Source organism: Salvia hispanica, chromosome 6 (genome assembly GCF_029641045.1).
Source record: "Salvia hispanica isolate PSC_SH4W2 chromosome 6, Shi_PSC_v1, whole genome shotgun sequence".
NCBI classification, from domain to species: Eukaryota; Viridiplantae; Streptophyta; class Magnoliopsida; order Lamiales; family Lamiaceae; genus Salvia; species Salvia hispanica.
The window spans coordinates 6,273,318-6,296,864 of NC_142697.1; the positions used below are offsets into that span (position 1 = coordinate 6,273,318).

General features: G+C 34.3%; 1 protein-coding gene across 5 annotated transcripts; it reads right to left on the minus strand.

The window, feature by feature from the left end:
• Positions 1-1,233: 1,233 nt before the first annotated feature.
• On the minus strand, positions 1,234-21,647 carry MIM (P-loop containing nucleoside triphosphate hydrolases superfamily protein). Of its 5 annotated transcripts, XR_016132491.1 has the most exons (29): positions 21,454-21,646; positions 21,221-21,326; positions 20,371-20,507; positions 19,094-19,149; positions 17,127-17,213; positions 16,684-17,004; positions 16,173-16,292; positions 15,673-15,807; positions 13,562-13,638; positions 13,392-13,467; positions 11,656-11,730; positions 11,465-11,569; positions 10,429-10,598; positions 10,234-10,336; positions 9,555-9,667; positions 8,537-8,741; positions 7,029-7,160; positions 6,779-6,893; positions 6,615-6,700; positions 6,433-6,528; positions 6,005-6,141; positions 5,825-5,927; positions 5,637-5,716; positions 5,454-5,532; positions 5,271-5,328; positions 3,323-3,420; positions 2,400-2,494; positions 2,030-2,150; positions 1,234-1,491 (listed from the first exon to the last, which is right to left on the minus strand). XR_016132491.1 is itself a non-coding variant. In XM_089060380.1 (28 exons), the coding sequence occupies exons 1-28, from the start codon at positions 21,611-21,613 to the stop codon at positions 2,093-2,095; spliced, it is 3,183 nt and encodes a 1,060-aa protein (XP_088916506.1). In that variant the 5' UTR covers positions 21,614-21,646; the 3' UTR covers positions 1,791-2,092. The 5 variants fall into 5 exon arrangements, 2 of the variants coding, with proteins under 2 accessions (XP_088916506.1, XP_088916507.1); XM_089060380.1 differs by lacking the exon at positions 1,234-1,491 and having other exon boundaries at positions 1,791-2,150; XM_089060381.1 differs by lacking the exons at positions 1,234-1,491; positions 5,825-5,927; positions 6,005-6,141 and having other exon boundaries at positions 1,791-2,150.
• Between the last annotated feature and the right edge of the window lie 1,900 nt (positions 21,648-23,547).

The window sequence follows — 23,547 nt, forward strand, 5'->3', positions numbered from 1 at the left end:
AGAGTGGTTTCAACCCCCAAAACCTCATCAGTAGAGAGTGGTTTCACTGATACATGTATTTAATTCTCGAATTTTTGATTTATTGAGTAAATCAAGATTTTGTTGCTTGTCGTTTCTAGATCAACGCATAGAAGGACAGATGGTTTTTTAATTTTGATTTTTTTTTTTAATTTTCTCTTAGTGGAGTGGTTTTGAACTTCACATTGTTTCTATTTTTTTTAATTTTGGAGTGGTTTTGAACTTCACATTGTTTCTATTTTATTTTGGATGAATACTGTTACTGTGATAAAAAAAAAAAAAAAAGTTGTAAAGATGTACTCCGTACATTATTAACATTGAAGCGCTACATTATTGAGGCGGATATGTGCATTTTTATGTCTTCATTGAGGCTGATCTGTACATTATTAGCTGCTGATTTGGTACATTATTCTGTGTTATATTAATTTATAATGGTGTGTTTCATTATGTAGTTGGGTTACAATATCATCGTTGAGATTAAACTTCATTTCTATTTTAATTGGGCTAATAAGGTACATTGTATGGTTCTGCACATTACATTATTTGCACAAATATGTACATTATTTAATATTGAAGTGCTACATTATATAGGCAGACATGTACATTATTTTAAATGCCTCGATATATCTATCATTTAGTCAGATGTGTACATTAATTATTCTATTTTGATACATCATATAACAAGTTGTGTACGATAATTGGTTCTGCTTTGATACATCATATGTTATAATAAGAGCCGGAAATTAAATCAATTCCTCAAGGGTTTATCAATCCATAGGGCTAGGATGTAGTATCAACCTAGCCACATGGATTGCTAAACTCAAACCGTATGGATTCAACTTGCATCAAACATCAAACCCTTAAACATGTACATTATCCGGTATTAGGCATCTATACTATAAGACTATATACACATTAAACCAATTATAATCTACATTAATCAGAAATAGACATATACATTAAACAGCCATATTCATACATTATTACTAGTATAGATCAATTTATTGGTAAATCTACATTAAATACCTAAAATTATACATTACCGTAAGCAAATTTACGAGATGTTCATGCCAAACATACCGACGTGTTATCTACATTATTAAACCACAAGATTTACATTATACACACGAAAAAACAACATGAAAAACTTGTAGATGTCGGATTAATTGGTTCATGAAAAAAAATGAACAACAAGATAAATAAAACACAAATATATGAATGAACTCAGCACAAACTAATACGTTAAATTTATTCATGTCAATTACATAATAAATACAAGAACTCTCTAACAAAATTACTGTCAACATCCCGAATTCAATACATTTAGAGTGGACTGACGACCAAATAAAATAAATTATCTTCTTTCCTTGTTGAAAATCTGAAAGAAATGAAGGAATACTAAAGTAATTTCTCAAAAAATACTCAAGATTGTCTTTAAGATTTGCTGAACAATGTCGTTTGCGGTACATTAAACTGCAAAGAAGAAAGATTGAAAAAAAAATCTAATTACGGAAAAGAAATCAAATTATATATTTACCAAAGCCAAAATGAGAGAATTAAGGAATGCATTAACCGCTAAAACTAAGCACTCCCCAAACTGCCCTTATTCGAATTAAAGTAATCATTTTATTAATTAAATTTGCATAAGTTTCGGCCATTAGATGGCAAGAATCAATCACTTAGAATTAGTTGTGTTTTCCAAATATCAATACATATATATTGATATCAATATCAATATATATATATGTTTCACATATAAAACCATAAAAAAATTGTATTGGATGTAAATTCAAGATGGATTAAAGCTATAAGTAGCAAAAATTAAGTGAGCAAAACAATGCTGTCTGGGAAAGCAAGTTCACACCAAGTCACTCCTCAACATGACTCCTAGATTAAGTGATACTGCAAGCAAGAATCTGTGCCATTTCTGAACCCATTAACACCAATGGGAAATACTTAGTAATATAGTAAAAGCGAAGAGACCACCCAACAGAGATGATCAAACAAAAACCTAGATAATTGGCAGAACTGATAGTCGAACCACCCTGTGATACGAGTTGCAGTTTTTGAACAGTCACCCTCGAGGAGCAGCCATTTGTTGCTTCTTGATCCTTTCATCATTTTTAACCATACTGAACAAAACGCAGAAGACGATGGATTTGAGTGTATGCCCAAATATATTAATTTTCACTAAACTAGAAATTTCATCATTGAGATCTACCCATTTTGCACGATTAACATAGCTCTAAACGTATAGTTTAATGACACAAAACCTGATTTTATGCTCAAAGCTGTTAAATAGAAGCCAGCAGGATTTTGCACAGTAAATAAAAGTCTAGAAAAGCATAAGAAAATGGATGGGTTGATTTATGATCTGTTACCTGATGTCATGTGGGGTTATAAATATCCATTGAGAACCTTGGGCCAAAGCAAATTCCACTATAGCATCCAAGCTGATTTTTCTGCTAACTGCATCCTGCAATTTAGAGCAGAATATAAAATTATGGCTCTTATCTAGTTATTTAGTTTCAGATATTATAATGATGAGCACTGACTACATTATTGAAGTATATGATCGAAGAAATACATGTATCATTAACATTGATAGCACCATCAAAGCCAATATTCAATTCTGGGTTACAAGTAACATGATTCTGAACATCAAGACTCGAAACCAATATTTACTTTAAACTAACACGATTTTCTGTTAAGCAAACTGAATAACTGAAAGACCACTACGATTCAATAAACTTGTATGGTACGGTACACAAGGCATATAGATATGCTTCTCATTCTTCTTTTCTATGCATATAAGAAATCTTATAAAACGGTTCTTGTTTAAAGTACTATATATTCAGTATATTTAGCTAGTTTATTGGGCATGAACTTGCTTTTTTTGGTAACCATAGAGGAAACCTACAGATGCCACTTTATTGTTTTTTTTAAAAAAAATAAAAAATTAACTCCTATATGAAGGAGGGAATTACAAATAAACCACTTTATTGTTACCAGTGAGGAAACACATTCTGATGATATTTGCTCTTGGCATCATTGTATCATATATTAATAAATATGCAGTTCCTTCCACAGTTGAAGTAATTTTATATGGGTATATATTGAAGGATTCCCAAAATTTCTGTATCCTTAATTTTCAGAATATCAAAACCTAAAACATGTCAACCCTCAACTCCAAAAGATTTACAACAATCAGAGAAAATTTAAATTAATGACAAACGCATCGGATATTGTCAATCTAGAAGCATTTTGTGGATAGGAAGCCAAAAGTAATTGAGGGAGGACATACCATAAATACATCGAATTCATCCATTGCCCGAAAAGGTGCTTCAGTCATCTCATGAAGTGCAAGGGCAAAACATAATGTTGAAAAGGATCTCTCACCACCTGTTGAAACATCAAATAACAGTTAATCGCAAGCAATACCACCATAGCCGATTCTGTTTTGTTTCAGTTAACTTTTTTTACTTTTTTCTGCCAAAAGAAATGTGCAATGCAATAATTTAATCATTGATCAAACAGTATTTACTCGCTGTTCTAACCAGTTCAGACAATTAAATGATAAATCTAAAATGCAGATAGAACGAGATGTATGAGAGGCATTGCCTGAGTTTCAAAATAACTATTTTACTTTTTCTTTTCATTAGCATTAGCACTGTGGATTGGCATTGTGCATTTCCGTAATCTTCGGATTCCAGACATCCCAAAGTTGTTAAGAGTAAAGAGACAAAGAAGGCTGGCAACGAACAATAAGAATAGAATATATAGTTGATATTAATATATAAACTGAAACGAAACAAATGATAATACCCTTATGAGGACACTCATCTAATGAGGCTCTACGACACTCATCAAAAGATTAAAAAAGACTAAGGAAATAAATATTACGATAATGATCATAGTGTAATAATTAGAAACTCGACTCCGCCACCTCCACCATCTTGTAACCTCTCCTTGTAATAATTCACCACTCCATTATAATCACAATATAATTATTGCAGCACAATGTTCATGTTTGAGAACATGAGGCTGCATGCAAAACCAAACAATTTCACAGAGGAATCATGTACTGAGGCAGGGCCGGCAGTAGTGGAAATGGCATAGGGAAGCCAAGAAGAAAAACTGTGGGTTCAGACCAACGGAAAGGCAACTCTGGATCGAAACGTTGCGGCAATAAGAACAGGGGCAAGGGCGCTGGAAGGGCAGTTGCAGAGGGTGTGTTTGATAACTTAGGCACTGCCGCAAACTGAGGTGGTGGCAGTGGGGCAACAGAATTAATCGTAACCGAATTTGCATAGAAAACTTGCACTCATGTTGCCCTTAAATTTTAGGGAAGGGCGGAGCGGGAAAAGGCAAAAGCAAAGTAGAGGTTTGGTCGGGCAGCTTGAGCAGATGGGCAGTCACGGACTCGCGGTTCACTCTGATCCAGAGGAAGGGTGTAGCAGTGCACGAGAATGTGAGCAGTTGGCGTCAGGTAGGGGCGGTGTGGAGAGAATGTAGAGAGAGAAGTGTGGAGAGAAATGCAGAAAGGGAAGGGTGATTTAGGGATTTTGAGATAATTGAAGAGAGATGTGGACAAAAATAAAGAGTGAAGCATCTCAAATAGATTAGAAATAGGGTACACTACTCATCTGAAAGTCTAAAAATTGGGTACGCATTAGTTTTATTAAGCTCCCAGCTTACTATTAGTTTGACTATCTTCATTGGCTAATTCGGCAAACTAACACTAATTTGAAAGTGATGAACTAAGTATTGTACCCTATTTCTAATCAATTTGAGACGTTTCATTCTTTATTTTTGTTCACACCTTATATCTACACATAAGTACATTATCATTTCTACAGAATATGTTCAAAGAGCTGGTTGTTTTGCAGCAATATACAAATTAGCTCATACTCCCTCCGTCCGCGAAATGTTGTCCAAGTTTGACTTGGCATGGGTTTTAAGAAATGTGAAGAAAAAGTGAGTGGAATATAGGTCCCACATTTATATATTGGTTTTATAATAGAATGTGAGTGTAATGAGTTAGTTGAAAGTAGGGTCATATTTACCAAAAATGGAAAAAAAGCAAAGTGGACAACATTTCACGGACGGACCGAAATGGCAAAACTGGATAATATTTAACGGACGGAGGGAGTAACAATTATTGTAAATTAGCACAAATGATACAAAATTGGTTTCTCCATATTGTCCACTAGCAGCCAAAACATGAAACATATATCTGCAAAGGATCAAACCTGAAAGTCCGCTAGTGTCACGAACAGTGCTGCTTGATGCATCTTGCGGCATCTTTACCTGGTAAGATAGGAACAATGAGGGAAATTATCCAGCCACATATCACTTATTTTTAGATTGGAGACATGGAACCTTGAAAGTAACCATTCTGATCAGGGTAGAGTTTCATAGTTCAGGCACTTTACCTCTACTGAGAGAGTCTGGTCTTCATAACTAACTTTGATCTGACCACTGATCCCTTTTTTTTTCAAATGGCCATTGAATCTATCAGATATAATCATTAGATCACAAATCATTGTCCTCCTACAAATAGAGAAAGAAAGATACATCTAATGAGGGGACAAAATCAAAAAGAGAAGAGGTCCTACTGCCATGTTAGCTGGCGCTTCAAAAGAGTTGCATTCCTCTGGAATTTGCCCCATCTCACGCTTAGTGCCTTTTCACATGCCTAAAATGAACTTTCATATAAAATTAACATACTTCAAGATGCCAAACAACTATAGACCACTTTTATAACAAAGAACAAGCGTGAGACATTAAGGATGCTTTAACTCACTTCCAACTTTTCCTTGAAGGTTTTGTAAGTATGCAGTTTTTTTGATATTTTACGCTCTTTTTTCTCATGTAACATTCTGAGATCATCAATTGATTCTGGAAATCTGCATAAGAAACTACCATTTTAAACAACAGAACCATAACTCAACCCAATGTCTATGTATTTCAATATTTTACTTAACTTTGGCCCTCACGCTTAAGTCTTTCAGTCAACCTAGTAAGTTCAGCACTAAGGGTCTCGGGATTGTTTTCCTTAAGGCATCCTAATGCCTCAATCTCACCCTCGGGAATTATAATTGACGCTTTACGACGACTCTCCTGCAATTTCACCATAAACCAAGTGTAGATTTTATTTGAGAACAAACTTACAATTGAGATCTATGAATGCAGTGATTAAGTAATGTCGGTTTAAATGTGTAATAGGGCAATTAAAAAAGGACGCTCGCAGGGGAGTAAGATCGGAAACAATTGCGTTAGAACTGATGTGGCAAGGCAAAGCTATTAGAAAAGTAAAAATATATTAGCACTTGAAGAAACTTAAAATCTCTACTAAAGACACCACCATATCAACTACAAACACAAAATGTAATCCATCTCTTTCCATAGCACCTGACAGCTGTGCTCAAGCTCCCGATACCCTGCCTCAGCATTTTTTAGGTCAGCAAGGACTTTTGTTTGCATAACTCCTTCATAATGCTTTTTATCCTGAACAAATCATATAGGTAAACGTCAAAGAACTTGTAGCAAAAGGAAAACAGTGAGAAAATAAGTAAGAAGGCAAAGATTTGGACCTTTTCTGCTTCTTTTAGATCTCTCTCAATCATCATCAGTTCGTTCTCTGCTTCTGCTAATGCCTCAATTTCTGTCTTTGCCGAATCTACATTGTAAATGCTAAAGTAAGGCATAAAGAAACCAATAAGACTCTACATAACTAATTGATACAGAAAGAGGATACCACAAAGATTCTCCAGTAACATTTTAAGTTCATTAGCTTTAGTTCCGGCTTCTTTCACCCTATTATGAAATTTTGCTAGTAAAGCTTTTTTTTCTTGTATTTCATCTTGCAGTTTCTGCACAAGTCAGAAAACATGAATAGATAACTATATAACATGCCCAATATACAGACCAGATCTCTCTAGCTACACTATTTAATTAGCTCCAGAAAGTAGGCCAAGGATTAAGGTGGAATTATTAAAAAGACGCACAGATATCTCTTGACGAATGTCGTCCAGATTAGAATCATCTGCTCCATTAGCTTCTGAGGAAAGCAGTTTCTTCACATCTTTCAGGTCGAATTCTTTTGACCTACAATGCCGCTCCAGATCCATGCGCCTTCTCTGCAAGAATTTAGACCAAATATGAATAAGCATAACGAAGCAACACTTCAGAAAATACAAAAAAATGTACCAACAATTTTAGCATAATTCATAAATACCATAAGCAATATGACTATATGTCAAAGTGATATTTTACTTGAATTTCTTTTAAGAATGCCCTGTTACATAGTAATCCCTCCGTCACCGTTACTTGAATTTCATTTATTCTTGCTTTTACTTTACTATATATCCGCTTTAACTATTTATTACTCCATCCGTCCCACGTTACTTGAGGCGTTTCTTTTCGACACGGGATTTAAGAAAGTTGTGTTTAATGAGTTAAATAAAGTATAAGAGAGCATAAAGTAAGAGAGATGAGAGATGTTAAAGTAAAATAAAGAATAAAGTAAGTGTGATTAGATGTTTTGTTTTTAGCCAAAAAGAGAAATGACTCAAGTAACTTGGGACAACCCAAAATGGAATACGACTGCAGTAACTTGGGACGGAGGGAGTACGATTTTTTCAAAACGAGTGCAAAAAAGAAGTGACTCAACTTAGTTGGGACTGAGGGAGTATAGTCTTTTATTACAAAACGATCACGTTTTGATTTCCTGTGAAGCCTTGTTAAGGTTCACCAATTGATTCAAACAATATCATTTAGCTCCTTACACGGAATATCTATTCCCATCAACACACTATTATGTTTTAATGAAATAATAATAATAATAATCCTGTAGCATTCAGCATAAGAGAGAGTTTAGTAAGTTAAGAGCAAGTTAAGAGCTCTTATATAGTGTTAAATATATTATTGATACGCATGTTAGTCTTAGTAAATGACTCATGTTATTTTTATGGCCCAAGGAAGCCTACCTTACAACATACTCTCTCCGTCCCCCAAAAATTGAAAAAGTTGTATAAGGCACGGGTTTTAATGTGCAATTGGTAAAGTAAGAGAGAGATAGGAAAAAAGTAAGAGAGGGGGGGGGGAAGATAGTGGAAGTGGTGTTAGTGGATTGTGGGGCCCATGTTATTAACAGTTCAAAACTTTTCTCATTTAGACTTTGCCTAATTTTGGGGGCGGCCTAAAATGGAAAAACTAGTCTATTTTTTGGGGACGGAGGGAGTATGTTTCAGTGTAGAAGATTAATCTATAATTTTGTTAGATTACACTAGCAGCTTTGGAAGTTGGACCTACATAATGGCAGTTTTAAGTCCGGAAATCTTACAATTGCTTTGGTGTTACATGAGATCATGAATTTGCAATTAAGATTTAATGATAAGCAAGAATTATCTACAGGCTTTTAATGTTACAGTTCTATCGGTAATACTGAGCCTGCAATTAATGCAATATTTAGAGACTATTACAGACTCCAAAGTTGGAGGGTATGAGGGGTTACCTTCATATTGCTTAATGTGTTTTGGAGATCCGTCAAGTCTTCCTCCTTGGCACGTTTCTGTCCACGGCCTTGTTGGGCTTTCAGTTTTGCTTCTGAAGCTTCTCTCTCCAGATATTTAATTTGATCATCAAATGAACCAGAAAGACGGCCAGCCCTAACGTTTTTGTTTGGGGGAAGAATTGTTTGAGCTGAACTACGGTAAAACCTACAAAATTCCTTTACTTTATAATTGGGGCACATGGATAGATGGAAAACAGGAACTTAATTTGTAATCAACATAAAGAAAATACGTGGTTTTCAGGAAGATGAAGCAATTTAATAGGAAGTAGGAACATTACTTGTTTATGTAAGAAACTTATATAAATAAGCATTTAGATCAATATACTTGTGATATGAATGCACTTACTTTATCCTTAAGAAGTTAAGAACTCATAAAATAATGAGTCCACATCAAAATTCCAACTTACTCTCTTCTTTTGTCGACTTAGTAGTTTATTAATATTAGCTTCACAAGTAGTACATCAAAATTTCAAAAAATCTGCCAACTTACTTACAATTTATTACTCCCCCCGTCCGCCATTAAATGTCCCATTTTTCCTTTTTCGTCCGTCCGCCAATAAATGTCTCATTTCACTTTTACTAAATTTGGTAAGTGGACCCTACATTTCACTAACTCATTCCACTCACATATTATTATAAAACCAATATATAAAAGTAGGTCCCACCTTCCACTAACCTTTCTACCCACTTTACTACTACACAAAGTCAAACAATTTTTTAAAACCTGTGCCGGTCAAATATGGGACATTTAATCATGGACGGAGGAAGTATTTCTCAGGCTGTACCAAACAGCATAATATCAATACTAAACATCACATTGATTTTCTATTGAAACAAGATCAATTAAATTTTGCAGCAGAAGATGAATTAGTGAGATGCATTCCTACAAAGAAATGGTATAAAAAGGCAAGAGAAGACTCTTGTTATTTGGATGTGCAGGGGTTACAGATTAGCTTACATTTTGTACCCATCCGATGTGTAAACCTCCTTAAGGTTTGGTATCCTCTGATCAAAGGCGACAGTTTTACCAACTTCATAATCTTTGACAAGCACTTGCCTCTCAGCATTACCCTGCAAAAGATGCACATATAATATAAAAAAAAAAGTAATAACACCAATACCCTGCTGCACAAACAGAATATAAACAGGAAGACTCTTGACTAAACATGAAGGGGAAAATTAAATTTAACACTGCATAACCAAACAACTAAAGCCTTTTCTCCAAAAAAAATGTCTGCAGTAACTTTCTGAATGTATGCAATCTTCCTTTATTTTATATTTTTATAACAAAAGAAAAACAATACAAGGAATGAACAATCACTATAGTGCAAAACCTTAAGATAATACTCCCTCTGTCCCATTTAAGATGACCCCTTCCCTTTTATGCACTTATTTTGGAAAAATCATAATAAATAGTTAAAATGGAGGGAAAATAAAGTAAGAGAGAGAATAATGTAGAAGAGAGTTTCTTCCACATTATTCTCTCACTTACTTTACTTTCATTCCACTTTAACTATTTATTATGATTTTCTCAAAACACATGCGAAAAACGAAATGGGTCATCTTAACTGGGATGGAGGGCGCAGTATTATTTTAGTTAAAACAAGGGATAGAACAAGAAAATGCTGAAAGCCTACCATATCAATCAAAACATTGAGTACTGTAGAATTGTCTGAATGCAGAACAGACAATGCAGTGGGATGATTAGTCTGAGGCAGCATGTGATTTGGAATGTTGATCCTACCAATAGGCACAGCTAAACTATTAGAGCCAATAGGAACTGCAAATCATTGTCAGAAATTGATGCTACTGCATAGACATGAACAAGCAACCTCGGTCTGCGAAAATCATGTACGATAATCTGCAAGTGGTTATAGTTAGCTTCCCTTGCACATGCTCTTAAGATACGAGAATCTTTATGATCCGTGACAATGAAAGCATTGAGCAACCTGCCAACTGCAGTTTCAATAGCTATAGCCCACATGTCTCCATGTTCCAATTCCTGCAATAATTTTTTCAACAATGTAAAGACCTAAACTACCTCAAAATATTTCAGAAGCCTCACATGCCTGAAAACAACTAAGTGATCCTTTTTCCAAAAACAAAAGTGTCTATCCTGTTACACCAGAATCAGGATCTGAGTAAGGGTAGACAGTAATCTCCTTCCTAGAAAATTATGTCCTCAACAATGAATTAATTACTAAGTCGCATAATGCGCTTGGGTGAAATTTTAACAAGTTAAAAAAAATGACACACACAGAGAACAGGGAAAGCATTTGATATTGTCATCAACTCACTGAGAAAGAGTCATTTTAATATGATTCCATTTTGTCATCAGTTAAAGTCCAAAAGTATCTAGATTCTAATCAAAAAACAAGAAGGGGTCACAACCTATAACTTACTGAGTCAATCACTGAAACAGTACAGATACTTTATGGGAAAAAAAAAGGAAAAAGGATGGTGGTGAACTGGTGATTCCTTTGACAATGAACAAATGCAACATTATGATACTCATAAAAGATCAAAAAAACAGATCCCCTTATGTATGTTCCATGTAGATACACATTTAAGTTAATTGATCAAGAAACACTCTGGTACACTAGATTTATGGCTTGTTTAAATGGCTCCCAAACTTTGGCTGAGGTTATCTACTTTTCCTTTTCACCAGAATCCAACAACAAACCTTTTCATCCTCCAAAAGCACTAATTGGTTACATTGTCAGCAATTATATATGGAGAAACAAAAGCAGAAAATTAAGTATATATTACAAAAACCAACAGTAAACCATGAAGATCCGTTAAAAAGCATAAATAGGTAGTATCAATATAATGCGAGATGAAGTACGCCAATGAACTTATATAATATACCACATGGGCACCTAAGGGACCAATGGGTGGAATACTAAATTTATGCTGATTCCGCTCGATCGCCTGTAAAAGATTGGTTACCCGACCTCCTCCAAATGCAGTAACCTTCAAAGAAAAAGAAACTGAGATAAAAATAAAAATAAAGTAAACGTAACAGAATATACGAATATCAACAAGATGAGAATCGAGACCTTATTCCTTTGATGCATTTGGATTTCACGTATCCGTGAGGAAATATCACGATTGCTTTTATCAACATCTTCAATCTGGAGAAGGACATGCTGACTAAATTATTCCATAAACAGTGACTGAGTAGTTAGTGGGCCGAAGTATATATAAATTCAGTGGTCCAGAAATATCGCCACAAGGTGTGTCCAACCAATCACATATGCAGAAACCACTTCTCTCCTTTTTCCCTCTTTCTGCAAATGTGATCGATTCAACTCACCACGTGGCAATATATGTACATCTCAATCAACTCCCGAACCATTTTTAATAGTTATGAAAAAAATTTGGTGTCGGTATCGGTATCGGCATCGTCCAATGCAACCATGTGCCATTGTTAACATTTATTGATACGTTTCCAGGCATCATTAATCGAAAAACATTATTATAAAATAATAGAATGTTTTGGCCACATATATATTTTGAAATATTGAATATATTTAGTGGAAACTAATGAAGTACAATTAAACATAGAAAATGAATGAATAAATACAAATTATATTATAAAATACCACCTCCGTCCCTTAAAAAAAATTATTTCCATTTTGGGTTGTCCCTTAAAAGTAGAAACTTTTTAAACTTCCTATTTTAGGACGTGGAGCCCACGACCCACTAACTTTACTCTAAAAATGATTAAAAATAAGTAAATATATTTTGATTGAAAATAAGAAAAAAAAATATACTACCTTCGTCTTTGAAAAATAGAAACTTTTGAAACGACATGGGTTTTAATGCACAATTGGTAAAATAAGAGAGATGAATTGGTAAAGTAAGAGAGAGAGGAAGAGAAACAGTAGTGGAAATAGTGTGCTGGATCCACATTCTAAAATAGAAGTTTAGAAAGTTTCTATTTGTAAAGAACAAACCAAAATGGAAATAGTTTCTATTTTTAGGGGACAGGGGTAGTATATATTTTGTAAAGATAAAATGGGTGTGTGCAAAATAAAGTGATGTGCCCGTTAAGAGATAACATAGATTAAAATAACATATACTCCCTCCGTCATATACTCCCTCCGTCCCACTCTATGTGGAGCCTTTCTTATTTAGCACGGGATTTCAGGCAATGAAGTAAGGAGAAAAAACATAGTGAATGAAGTTTCTATTTTTTAAAATGTGCAATTTAGAGTGGGACATCCCAAAAAGGAAATTGTGTCAGTTATAGTGGGACGGAGGGAGTAGTAATTTTTACAATAATAAAAATAAAAACAGAAGATGAATAGGCATGTAAAATAATATAAAGGGATGTTGTTAGCAAGACTCGATCAGCTAACCCTCATGCATCTGAAACACAGCAGAGAACCAACTGCGCATACTTTGTATAATTTATCAATGAAAATATATATACATAATATAGAAAAATGTGAAATTGTTACGCGCGCGCGCCGGGGGGGGGGGGGGCTGGGCCCCCAACCCTCAGAGTAGCTTCGTCTATGCCATAAATGAAGATTTTCTTGAAAAGAAACAGGATCTGGAAACATTTAGAAACATGACATGTTGCGAAAGTTCAATTTGTTAAATTTCATGGTGAGAGCAAACAAGGACATCGTAAAGATTAATGACTTCAATTCTTTTGACATTTCCACACATATAGAACATACAACCAGTTCTTGGTATGCAATTCCATTGCATGTCTTTAGCTTGCACTATCGTGGTGCATGATTTTAAAGATGCACAAGCTGAAGCATCATACAGATACCATTACCTGAATGGAAATCTGGTGTACTTCATTTTCTACCATAGCTATCCTCTGCTGCATGTTTTCCTCTTCTTCCTTCGATCTGAATGACGATTTCGTTTTGATGAAAAGACCATTGAATTCTGAAAGTATGAAAGCTAGCATGCAGATGAAAGAATTTTGGAATGGAATGCTACCTCTGAATGTTGACATTAGCTTTATCAACTTCAGCTTGAAGTTCCCTAAGCCTTTCCTCCATCTCATTTTCTTCAGCCTATTGAACCATATCATATTTGCAAGTTATATCTGGTTCAGTTGTATTTTGGTGTAAGATATACTCCCTCCATCCCAAGGTAGTTGGGGCATTTCTTTTGGGCACGAAATTTAAGAAATTGATGTGTTAAAGGTTAAAGTGGAGAGAGTAAAGTAAAAGAGAGAATAAAGTAAGAGAGATGAAGAGAGAATAAAGTATGAGAAACGATAAGTTTTTGACATAAAGGGATATTAGCCAGCTAACTTGGGACAACCCAAAAAGGAATACGACTCAACCACATCGGGACGGAGGGAGTACATTTTATGCACAGATTCCTTATGATCCCATATTAATATGTCACATTCAAAACCACCAACTCACTCTAAGAACAAGTCTGAGTTCAATGATTTAGTATCCATACTTTTTTTTATGGGTAAATGAATATAAATTTAAAGATTGTACCATAGAGGACTCGAACCTAAGAACTTTGGCGTCCGGCATTATCTCTCAAGTATGTATGTATTTTTTTCTTTGTTTTAGCCATAAATGAATAGAAAATTTAAAAGTTGCTTTAGCCATAAGCTATTGGAAAGTAGTGAGGCACTTGCTTTAGAAAGACTAAAGTCTAAAATTGGTTCTATACATAAGCCCAAATGAACTTTTTGTTCCTTAACATTATGTTTGGTAGCATTTGGTTTGTAACAATATGAATTGGTCAAAAATTGGAGCCATATAAAATTAACAGTCAAATGCATTTGACCAGTTTGGCCACTTAACCATATACTATTAATTAACCAGTTTAACCTAATTAATTTAATGTCTGAAAATCCATTTTTGGTCCCAAATATTTGCCCAAGCTCACTTTTTGGTCCTACACATTATGAAGTGGTCCAAAATTATACTCTCTCCGTCCCACAAGAATATGCACTTTCTAATATTGGAAACTCTTATCTCTCTAATGAGGTGGGACCCATTCTCCACTAACAATACTAATTACTTTTTCTCTCTACCTCTCTTACTTTACCAATTTTGCATTAAAACCTGTGCCGAACCCAAAGCATATTCTTTGAGGACGGAGGGAGTATAAGAAATATAACTTATTTTCGAAAAATTAGATCATGAAATACAATTCATATAGCTAATTATATCAAAACATACAAACTAAAGTCCAAATTGGTCTCTTACAAATGTCCAAAATAACTTTTTGGTTTGACCCATTAAGTGTATTAGCTTCTCGTCCTAGATTTGTTTTGGTCCATATGTAAAGGTTTTGTCAAAAACTAACTGTCAACCGCGTTGAATTAATTAGGGTTTAGGACCAAAACATAACAGTGTATAGGACCAATAGGTTTTTTGTACAAACGTGTGAGACCAACTTTGTACTTCCGTTTGATTAATTAAAATAATATTTAACCCATAATCCGGTAAAATGTGGTTGACCGTTAATGTTTTACAAAACCATTAAATATGGAGCAAAACATATTGTTTAGGACCAGAGGCTATTACACATAATGTATAGGACCAAAATGTTTTTTTGGTCAAATGTACTCTACCGATTTTGGACTTAAGTCTAAAATATAATTCATATAACTAATTAAATAAAAATAATAATTACTATATTTTTAGAAAAACATTTAGAGAAAAAAAATAATCTATTTTCTTGAAAAGAAACTCTTCTTATATCAAGCTTAAAATTACAAAGAAATAAATATTTTCTCAAAAAATTATATTAGAAAATATAATTCATATAATTTATTATATCAGAGGGTTAAATTAGAAAATACTGAATTTCTAAAAAAACTGTAAAAGAAAATTGTATCGGAATATATAATTAATCATTTGGGGTAATGTAGGAGCACTTTTGAACTCTTAAATTATATTGGAATTGGGAGAAACTGCACTTATGGAGTAATCTGTATTAGATTCCCACGGTAAATAACATCAATGCATATCTCAAGACTCAAAGTAACACCAATGACCTGGATTAGTTTGTTTCACTATGTCAGTTTTAAAAGGCCAATTGGTATGTATATCATATCTCAGCAAGTGTGTTACCTGTGTATTTTGCTGATACTGCTCATGCATTTCCTGGATCTGCCTCTCGAGTGATCTGACCTGTTTAACCATATTATCAATTTGCCTATTTATGCGCTCTTGTTCCCCTGTTAGCTCAAGCTGCTCCTTCACAGCCTAAAATAAAATCTTTACATTTCAGGATCTTAGTCACAAAAACAATACTGCTATAGAACTCTACAAGAGTGAGTACACCGATTATGCTGCTGTGTATAGAAGAAAAGAAGTTCAAGCAATTACCAAACTAGATGAGGCAAACAATTTTTCTCAAAGAAACTTTTAAAGGAGAAGATATGCACTTGATTTAGTCGAGGCAGACTCTAAAGAACAGTTATTTGGCACAGGCAAAAGAACATTATAGAGAATGAATGACAAAACTAGAACGTAAGGGAAATGGGAGATATGAGCAAAATACATTTTTCATCAGCCTTTGATAATTAAAAGAATCTAGTGTAATACCGAATATCAAATAATTACCATACCATAGAAAGATTTTGCTGTAGATCCTCCTTCAATCTTCTAACTTCAGATGTTCTTTCCATCATATTTGATATTTCATCTTTCTTTGCTGCCAATCGATCATTCAATTTTTCCATCTTGTGCTGCGATAAGCAATGTGGGTATTATCAGTTAGCCAACTCTTTGAATCGAATCTCAGCCGACATCTCAGGTTATTTGGCAAAAGAAATTTGGCCAAAAACGAACCCAGCAGGATGGATGCACTAATAGTCACCATTTAGCTAGTCTTATCTTTGGAAACAACCCAATAAGAATTTACTAAGTACTCTGAAGAGTAAGGAGTTTCCACTAAATCGTTTACAATCAAAGCAATCAATGACATCACCACCAGCTTATTATCACTACTCAGTGGCGGTAAATCAAACATCAACACAGAAGATCTTCCGAAATATGCTTCCAGGTCACTTTGGAGACACGGACAAACAGACAAAGAACACATAAAAGTTTTTTCCAGGAGATAGAAAAACCACATACATGATTCTGGTCAATCATTGCTTGACAGCTAGGTATCCTTCCTTTTAGCTTTTCAATCAACTTATGTTGCACATCAAGTTTTCTATCAGCATCATATACCCACGACCAAGCTAGTTTCTTTCTTAATAGCTGCACCTGTTGTGACATCTCCTCCATAACTTCCATGTTTTTTATCTTTTCCTGTAATTCATCAAGTTCCTTCTTTGCCGGCCTTAAGGAATCTTCCAAATGACTAATCAGGCCATTTGCATCTTGTAGCTGCTTGTCAATACCGTTTAGTAGGTCATCCACTTGTTGAAGAAGTGTTGCCTTGAAGTAGAACTGTAAAGATGGTGTTACTTGTTTTGTTATAACTAAAACTAGTGATTACATTTATCCAAATTAATGAGATTCAGTTGGCTATGTGGAAGTAGCAAAGTAGTTAATTACAAGTTCACTGTTACCTTGAACTTGTCTTTGTCATTGCCTGAATGCAGAAATTCTCTACTCTTGTCTTGTGTCATGATTGTGCATGGATTCTCTACATCAATCTATATAGCGGAAACAGGTCAACCACATTAACAGAAAGATTGTAGTATCATCTATAAAAACTGAAGGCAAAGAGTGGGGAGAGGATATAATAATTAGATTAGAGAATAATAATTAGATTAGAGAATGAAACTATCCAATAAAAGTATCAAGTCCCTTTTAGTTCCCAGAACACACTCATATTTGAGAAGTATGACTTTTTTCGATATTGAACAATATAATAATAAAATATTAAAATGAGAATCATGAGATGCAGTAGCAAAATCCCATCAAAGCACTATGATCATTTCCACCAAAAGTGGCTACAAGAAATCCCAAACATGTATGTCCCAAGTAAAGACACTACCTGAAATATTTAAATTGATATTCAACATTAATGTGAACATAGGTTCTAAATCTATGTACTAAGAAAAGGAAAGCCATGTTCATTAATAGATTTTGTTGCCACTGTCAATGACAAATAAAAGCAACGCAGCACATGACCCTGTTGCCCAACATCTGTTTAAATTTGACATATATGCTTTCACAGTGCACAAGACATATAAAAAGCTAAGCAAAAGCTACATTCTTGCCAACAAACAGACAATGCTGGTAAAAAAAAGCTCAGTGGAAAATTACACATGAAATTTTCATATTAACTAGCACAGTCAAAGCATACAACTCTTAGCTGGGACGGAGGGAGTACAATACTTGAAATTATATAGTTAACTCTTACAATACTTGAAATCTCAAACTGATTAACATGTGGCTAAAAATATATGAAGTTAGATTTCCAATCCCTCTAACCATTCAGTTCAAGGTTATAAAACTCTTTATTTTTCTCGGTCTTTTATGGCCAATGCACTAGTCTCAGAGTGGATTGACATCCCTAAGAGTAAAAACAAATCCCATAATTGTAATGTCAATAATCAGTGATAAAGTTAACTCGCTAAAAGGACTTACTTCCACTACTAACCATAATACAAAAGGTTAGAGAAATTTGACTGTTATCACATTGTCCTTTCATATTGCTTTGTAGTACTCCTTATGATGTTTTTTCCCAACTCTTTGTAGGCTTCAAGAAGATACCAAGTTAAAGAGGCACATAAGTTCTAGCTAGTAGCTAGTAGCATTTTCCTCACCTGAATTGATACTGCAGTATCTAAGATAATACGATATCAACACAAAATGATAGTCCAACCATTGGTCTAGTTGAGGACAGCATTGCAGATAACAGAATTAATTCTTGATCTGATCTTTTTCTCTCTCCACTAGTATAATGTGGTAATTCTCAAATGGGAAAGATAGTTGAGCACACTAAAGCATCAAACATTCCATGAACGCTGCATCATATAAAGCTTAACCAACTAAAACATATTTACAATGTTTGCATTATTAAACTATTTCCAGAGCCTAAAAGACATTAAACACACAAAGAATGGCATACTTTAAGGACGGGAGATAAGGTGTCAATATAATGCTATCTCACTAGCAACATGGAAGGGTGGAACCAGACAGCATAGGAAGATATGTCATATGTGTACACTCAAACATATATTCTTTAAGTTGAGGTGAAGTAAAAGCTATTGAAGTTGTCCATCATAGGTCTGTGGTCACCCTTTCAGTCAAATGTCTATGTCATTTGCTAAGTAACTTAGTAACCCAATAAAGTTTGATCTATAAACATCAAGTGAGAGAGCATCCTGAATCAGCAACAAGGTCAGACACAAGAACTTAGATAAGGGACAGAGAACCAAGTCAATAACATGTCCATATCATTTAACTAAACAAAAAGATAGCTTTTCTAGTCATCAATGAAGTAAAATGAGATAAAAGTTTGCAGCAGAATCAATTCATCTTTCATAAGTTTAAAAAATGCATTGAAAAGGTTAGTAGTACTGACATTGAAGTATTCTACAATCTCACGGAGATCCTCTCTCTTGGAGCCAATTTTTCTACCTGAATAGTGAGCAATCATGATAGCATACAAATATTTAACAGTATAGTTGTCATTATTAACTAAGTAAAAAAGAGAGACAAGCATTAGATAAAAATAAAAATTGAAGATAACCAAGATGTCATAAATAAAACCCCACGATTAAAACATTTTCTTGAAAAAGAGCACATAGGAAGGGTGGAAGCAGACAAGCATATAGGAAGAAAAATAAATCCCCATGATTGAGGAGAGAAACATTTTCTAGACAAAATTTAATTTCTCGGTTACAGAAATAAATCATCAACCAACCTGCAGATAAGAGAAAACTCAACAGAAAAACTAAAGTATAGGCATTATAGAACATCCCCTTTATTCAATTATAAATTGACTTTTATAAGTAAAAAGATGCCACAAATGAACTTCAAGAATATCATTATATATTTGAAAATTCTCAAAATGAAAAGTTCAAAGGAAACAACTTCTCACTAAGGGTTTTTCTTATACCAGTTTTCCAAAGGAACAAACGTCATTGTCAATGATCATCAGTAATCCAACTTGGGCAAAAATCTTTTTTACAATGAATTGATAAATGCAGGAGAACATCATAGAAAAATCACTGTGTCACCTGAGCAGTGTGAAAAAAAATCAACACAATCAAGTATCAAGAAATATTTTATTAGTTTAAATTTTCAAAGCTAATGTTACACTGTAATTTTCTTCCTATATAAAAAGTGAATTTTTACTACTCCCTCTGGTCCCCCTTGTCCCATTTTGCCATTTTCATCATTCCCCATTAATTGTCCCATTTCAGTCACATCATATTTCACTAACACATTCCACTCACAATTATGATAAAAATATGCATATAAAACAATATTATGGTAATTTAGCACTAATTCTTTTGTAAGTTGCAGTAAAATGGTGAGAAACTAATTTATTGTTTGATGAGTTCACAAATTCATATTTATTGCTAAGAAAGCATCAACACATCTGAACAAATGAGCTCTCAAATTCATAATCACAGCAGTTTAGGCAGGGATATTGGAAATATTCATAATCACTTCTACTCATACATATATTTCTTAATATAGCATTTTAGGCAGGTATATTGGAAATATTCATAATCACTTCTACTCATACATATATTTCTTAATATAGCGTTTTAGGCAGGTATATTGGAAATATGCAACTTTTTCAGGACATGTACCGAAAACAAATGAGATATTAGACCAAGCAAATAAAACCTTGACTGTTTTTTAATGTGATGCTGCCACCAGCAGATTCCGAGATTCTACGCTCAACGGTGATGGTGTCTCCATACAGTTCATGCTTGAAAGCATCTTCACCTTGATTCTTTATCTCAACTTGGACAAGTGCAGAGCTGTATATGGACAAAAATGGTTTGAAATAACTTATAAGACACGGTATAACAAGAAACAATTTAGTCAAGCACCATCAATAAATAAATTACGTTAATAACAACTTGCTAGATCCAAATTGGAGACATGACAATGCAGCATGTAATGTATATGATAGGCACACATCAATAAACATTATAAAAATGAGATGTAGAAAATCATACGCAGTGGCATCTCATGAATTACGTCAAGTTGGTTATTTTTCATATTTTAGACTTTAGAGTGGTTCAATTTTTAACTCATAAGGGTAGAGAGGAAGAAATCAAATTTGAGAAGGAGGCGTGAAATTTTGATTTAGAGACTTTAAATTTCAAATCAAAGAAGTACATACATATAAGACATAAGTCTTCCCCCTAAAGCAAGAGCAAGTAGATAGGGATACATAGGACTCATAAAACCAGTAATTACCTCCTAGAGCATTCGGTCCAATGAGAGAAAATCAGTGCATCATTGTCGATACAACATATTTACATTTGAGCATTTAAAAGCAATTGGTTTCTCTACTTGAGTCTCAATTCTCTCTACAACTCAATTTAGTTTTTATTTTTAAGTAGTTTACAAACGATATCCACTAAATTTGCATCCTCTTTGATGAAAGGTATACATATTTTCACATTTTTAAACATATTGCAATTCCTTACCCAAATATTTCGAGAAAAATAAAAGGAAAACAAACCTGCAGCCAGTTTTGATAAAATCCTTGAGTGTATTCGCTCGCTGCGTACCACGAGCTCGGCAACCGAATGCGACACAAAGTGCCGTTAATATTGCGCTCTTTCCACCTGAATTAATTAACAGGATAAAAATGAAAATAGGAACGAAGATTGAGTGCAGTAAGTTGATATACACACAGTGACGGAGATAGAATTAGAGAAAGAGAGAGAGAGAGAGGGGTGCGTGCGTTCGTACTCCCATTTTGACCGGTGATGAAGTTAACCAAGTCTCCGAACTCAATGTCGAGATTGCTGTGGCACATGAAGTTCTCGAGATGGATCCTAGAGATTATACCGGCTTCCAGGCGTTTCGGCCGGCGAGCGGTGTCGTCGGTGAAGAGAGGAGAGGGCTCCATACAGTGAGAGCGGGGATTTGCAGTCGCTCACTGGTTAGGGATTTCAATTTCAACCCCAAAAAGAATACTACCTCCGTCCACCAAAATTTGCTACACTGTGACCAGACACGGGTTTTAAGAAATGTAATGAAAAGTGAGTTGAAAAAGTTGTGGGATGTGGGTCCTACTTTTAAGGAGTAGTTTTATAATAAAATGTGTGTAGGAATGAGGTAGTGGATATGGGGTCCACTACCAAAAATGGTAAAAGTGAAGTGTATCAAATTTTCAGGGACGGACCGAAATGGTAATATGTATCAAATTTTCAGGGACAGAGGTAATTGTTAGGCTTCGGGTTTTTCAATTGTTTTCATACTATTGGTAAAATATTTTAAATTTTGTTAATTAGGAGTATTGTTTATTGATATAATTTTATTTATATTCAAAATTTAAAAAATAATAACATTAATATATATAAATTATAAATAAAATAAGAGAGAGGATAGGGCAGAGGAAAAATACCGAAATACTGGCATTATCGTAAAAATACTGAAAATATCAAATTTTTGGTATACCATGATTTTCGGTACGGTATGATACCTTACTGAAAGATTCTGGTATTGTAAAGGTATACCATACCGGAATACCGCGGTATACCACAGCGTACCAAAATCAGTATATACATTTAATTAAGGTATGTACGATAAATTATAAATATAATTACATATAAAATATATTTTATATAGTTTCAAATTATAAAATCAATTATAAAATATAAATATAATTATAAATGAATTATATTTAATATATTTTTTTAAATTATAAAATATAAATAAAACTCATTGTCTATTTTTCATTGAAGTTGCAAGTCAAGTATACCGCAAAAGTACAGTATACCGAAAATAAGGTACGGTGTCGGTATGGAACTTTGTCATGCCGAAAATAAGGTATACCGAAAATTTTAGTAAGGTAAAGGTATGATTTTTTCGCATACCGAATTTACAGTATTTCGGTAAGATATATCGTACCTACCCACCCCTAGAGGGGGAGATAAAGGGTAGTGTGAATATTGTTAGTTGTAAATAAAATGATGTGTAGTGATAATATGTTGTTTATCTATTTTGAAATTAGAAAGTTTATACTCTCTCCTTCTTACTTAAAATGACACGCTTTCCTTCTCAATTTGTCACAACCAAGATAACACATTTCTATTTTGGTAACTTTCTCTTTCAATTAATACATTCAACTACTTTTTTTCTTTCCAATTAGATATTTAACTCTCTTTCTCTCTTCATTTAATACTTCCATACATTTCTCTATCCAATTAACCACAATAACCAACAACTCCTAAAATCTCATGCCGGCTAAAAAACGTGTCATCTTAGCCGAGACGGAGGGAGTACTTTTCTGAGACGGACTAATGAGAAAATAGTTCATACTTTTTAGGAACGGAGAGAGTAGATTAAATTATAGTAACATGTATTCCCTCTGTCCCACAAAGTTTGTCCCAATTTGACCCGACACGTTGATTTTGTATTAAATGGAGATGTGTACTAGAATAAGGGGTCTCACATTGACGAGATTGAGAGGTGCATTTAATGTCTACTTTTGGTAAGATTCCAAGTGAGACAAACTTTGTGGGACGAACGTAAAATAGGACAAACTTTGTGAACGGAGGGAGTAATAATTATAGTGGGTTAGGAAGGTCAGCATAACCAACACACGCGTGCCCCCCCACCTCCTCCTCCCCCTGTGCCTATCTCGCCTCGTCGAGGCCACCAGCCACAGGCCCCGCACGACGCACGTCGTGGTCGTGAATGGGGCGGGGGCATAACATTGTGCCTCGCGCTGGACGATAAATGATCAGCGCTTGGGACTGGTCATTGGACTTGGCGCTTAGATACTAGTAATTGGTCTTTGGTCATTGTTTTGGTATGGTCGTGAGGCTTGGTGCTTGA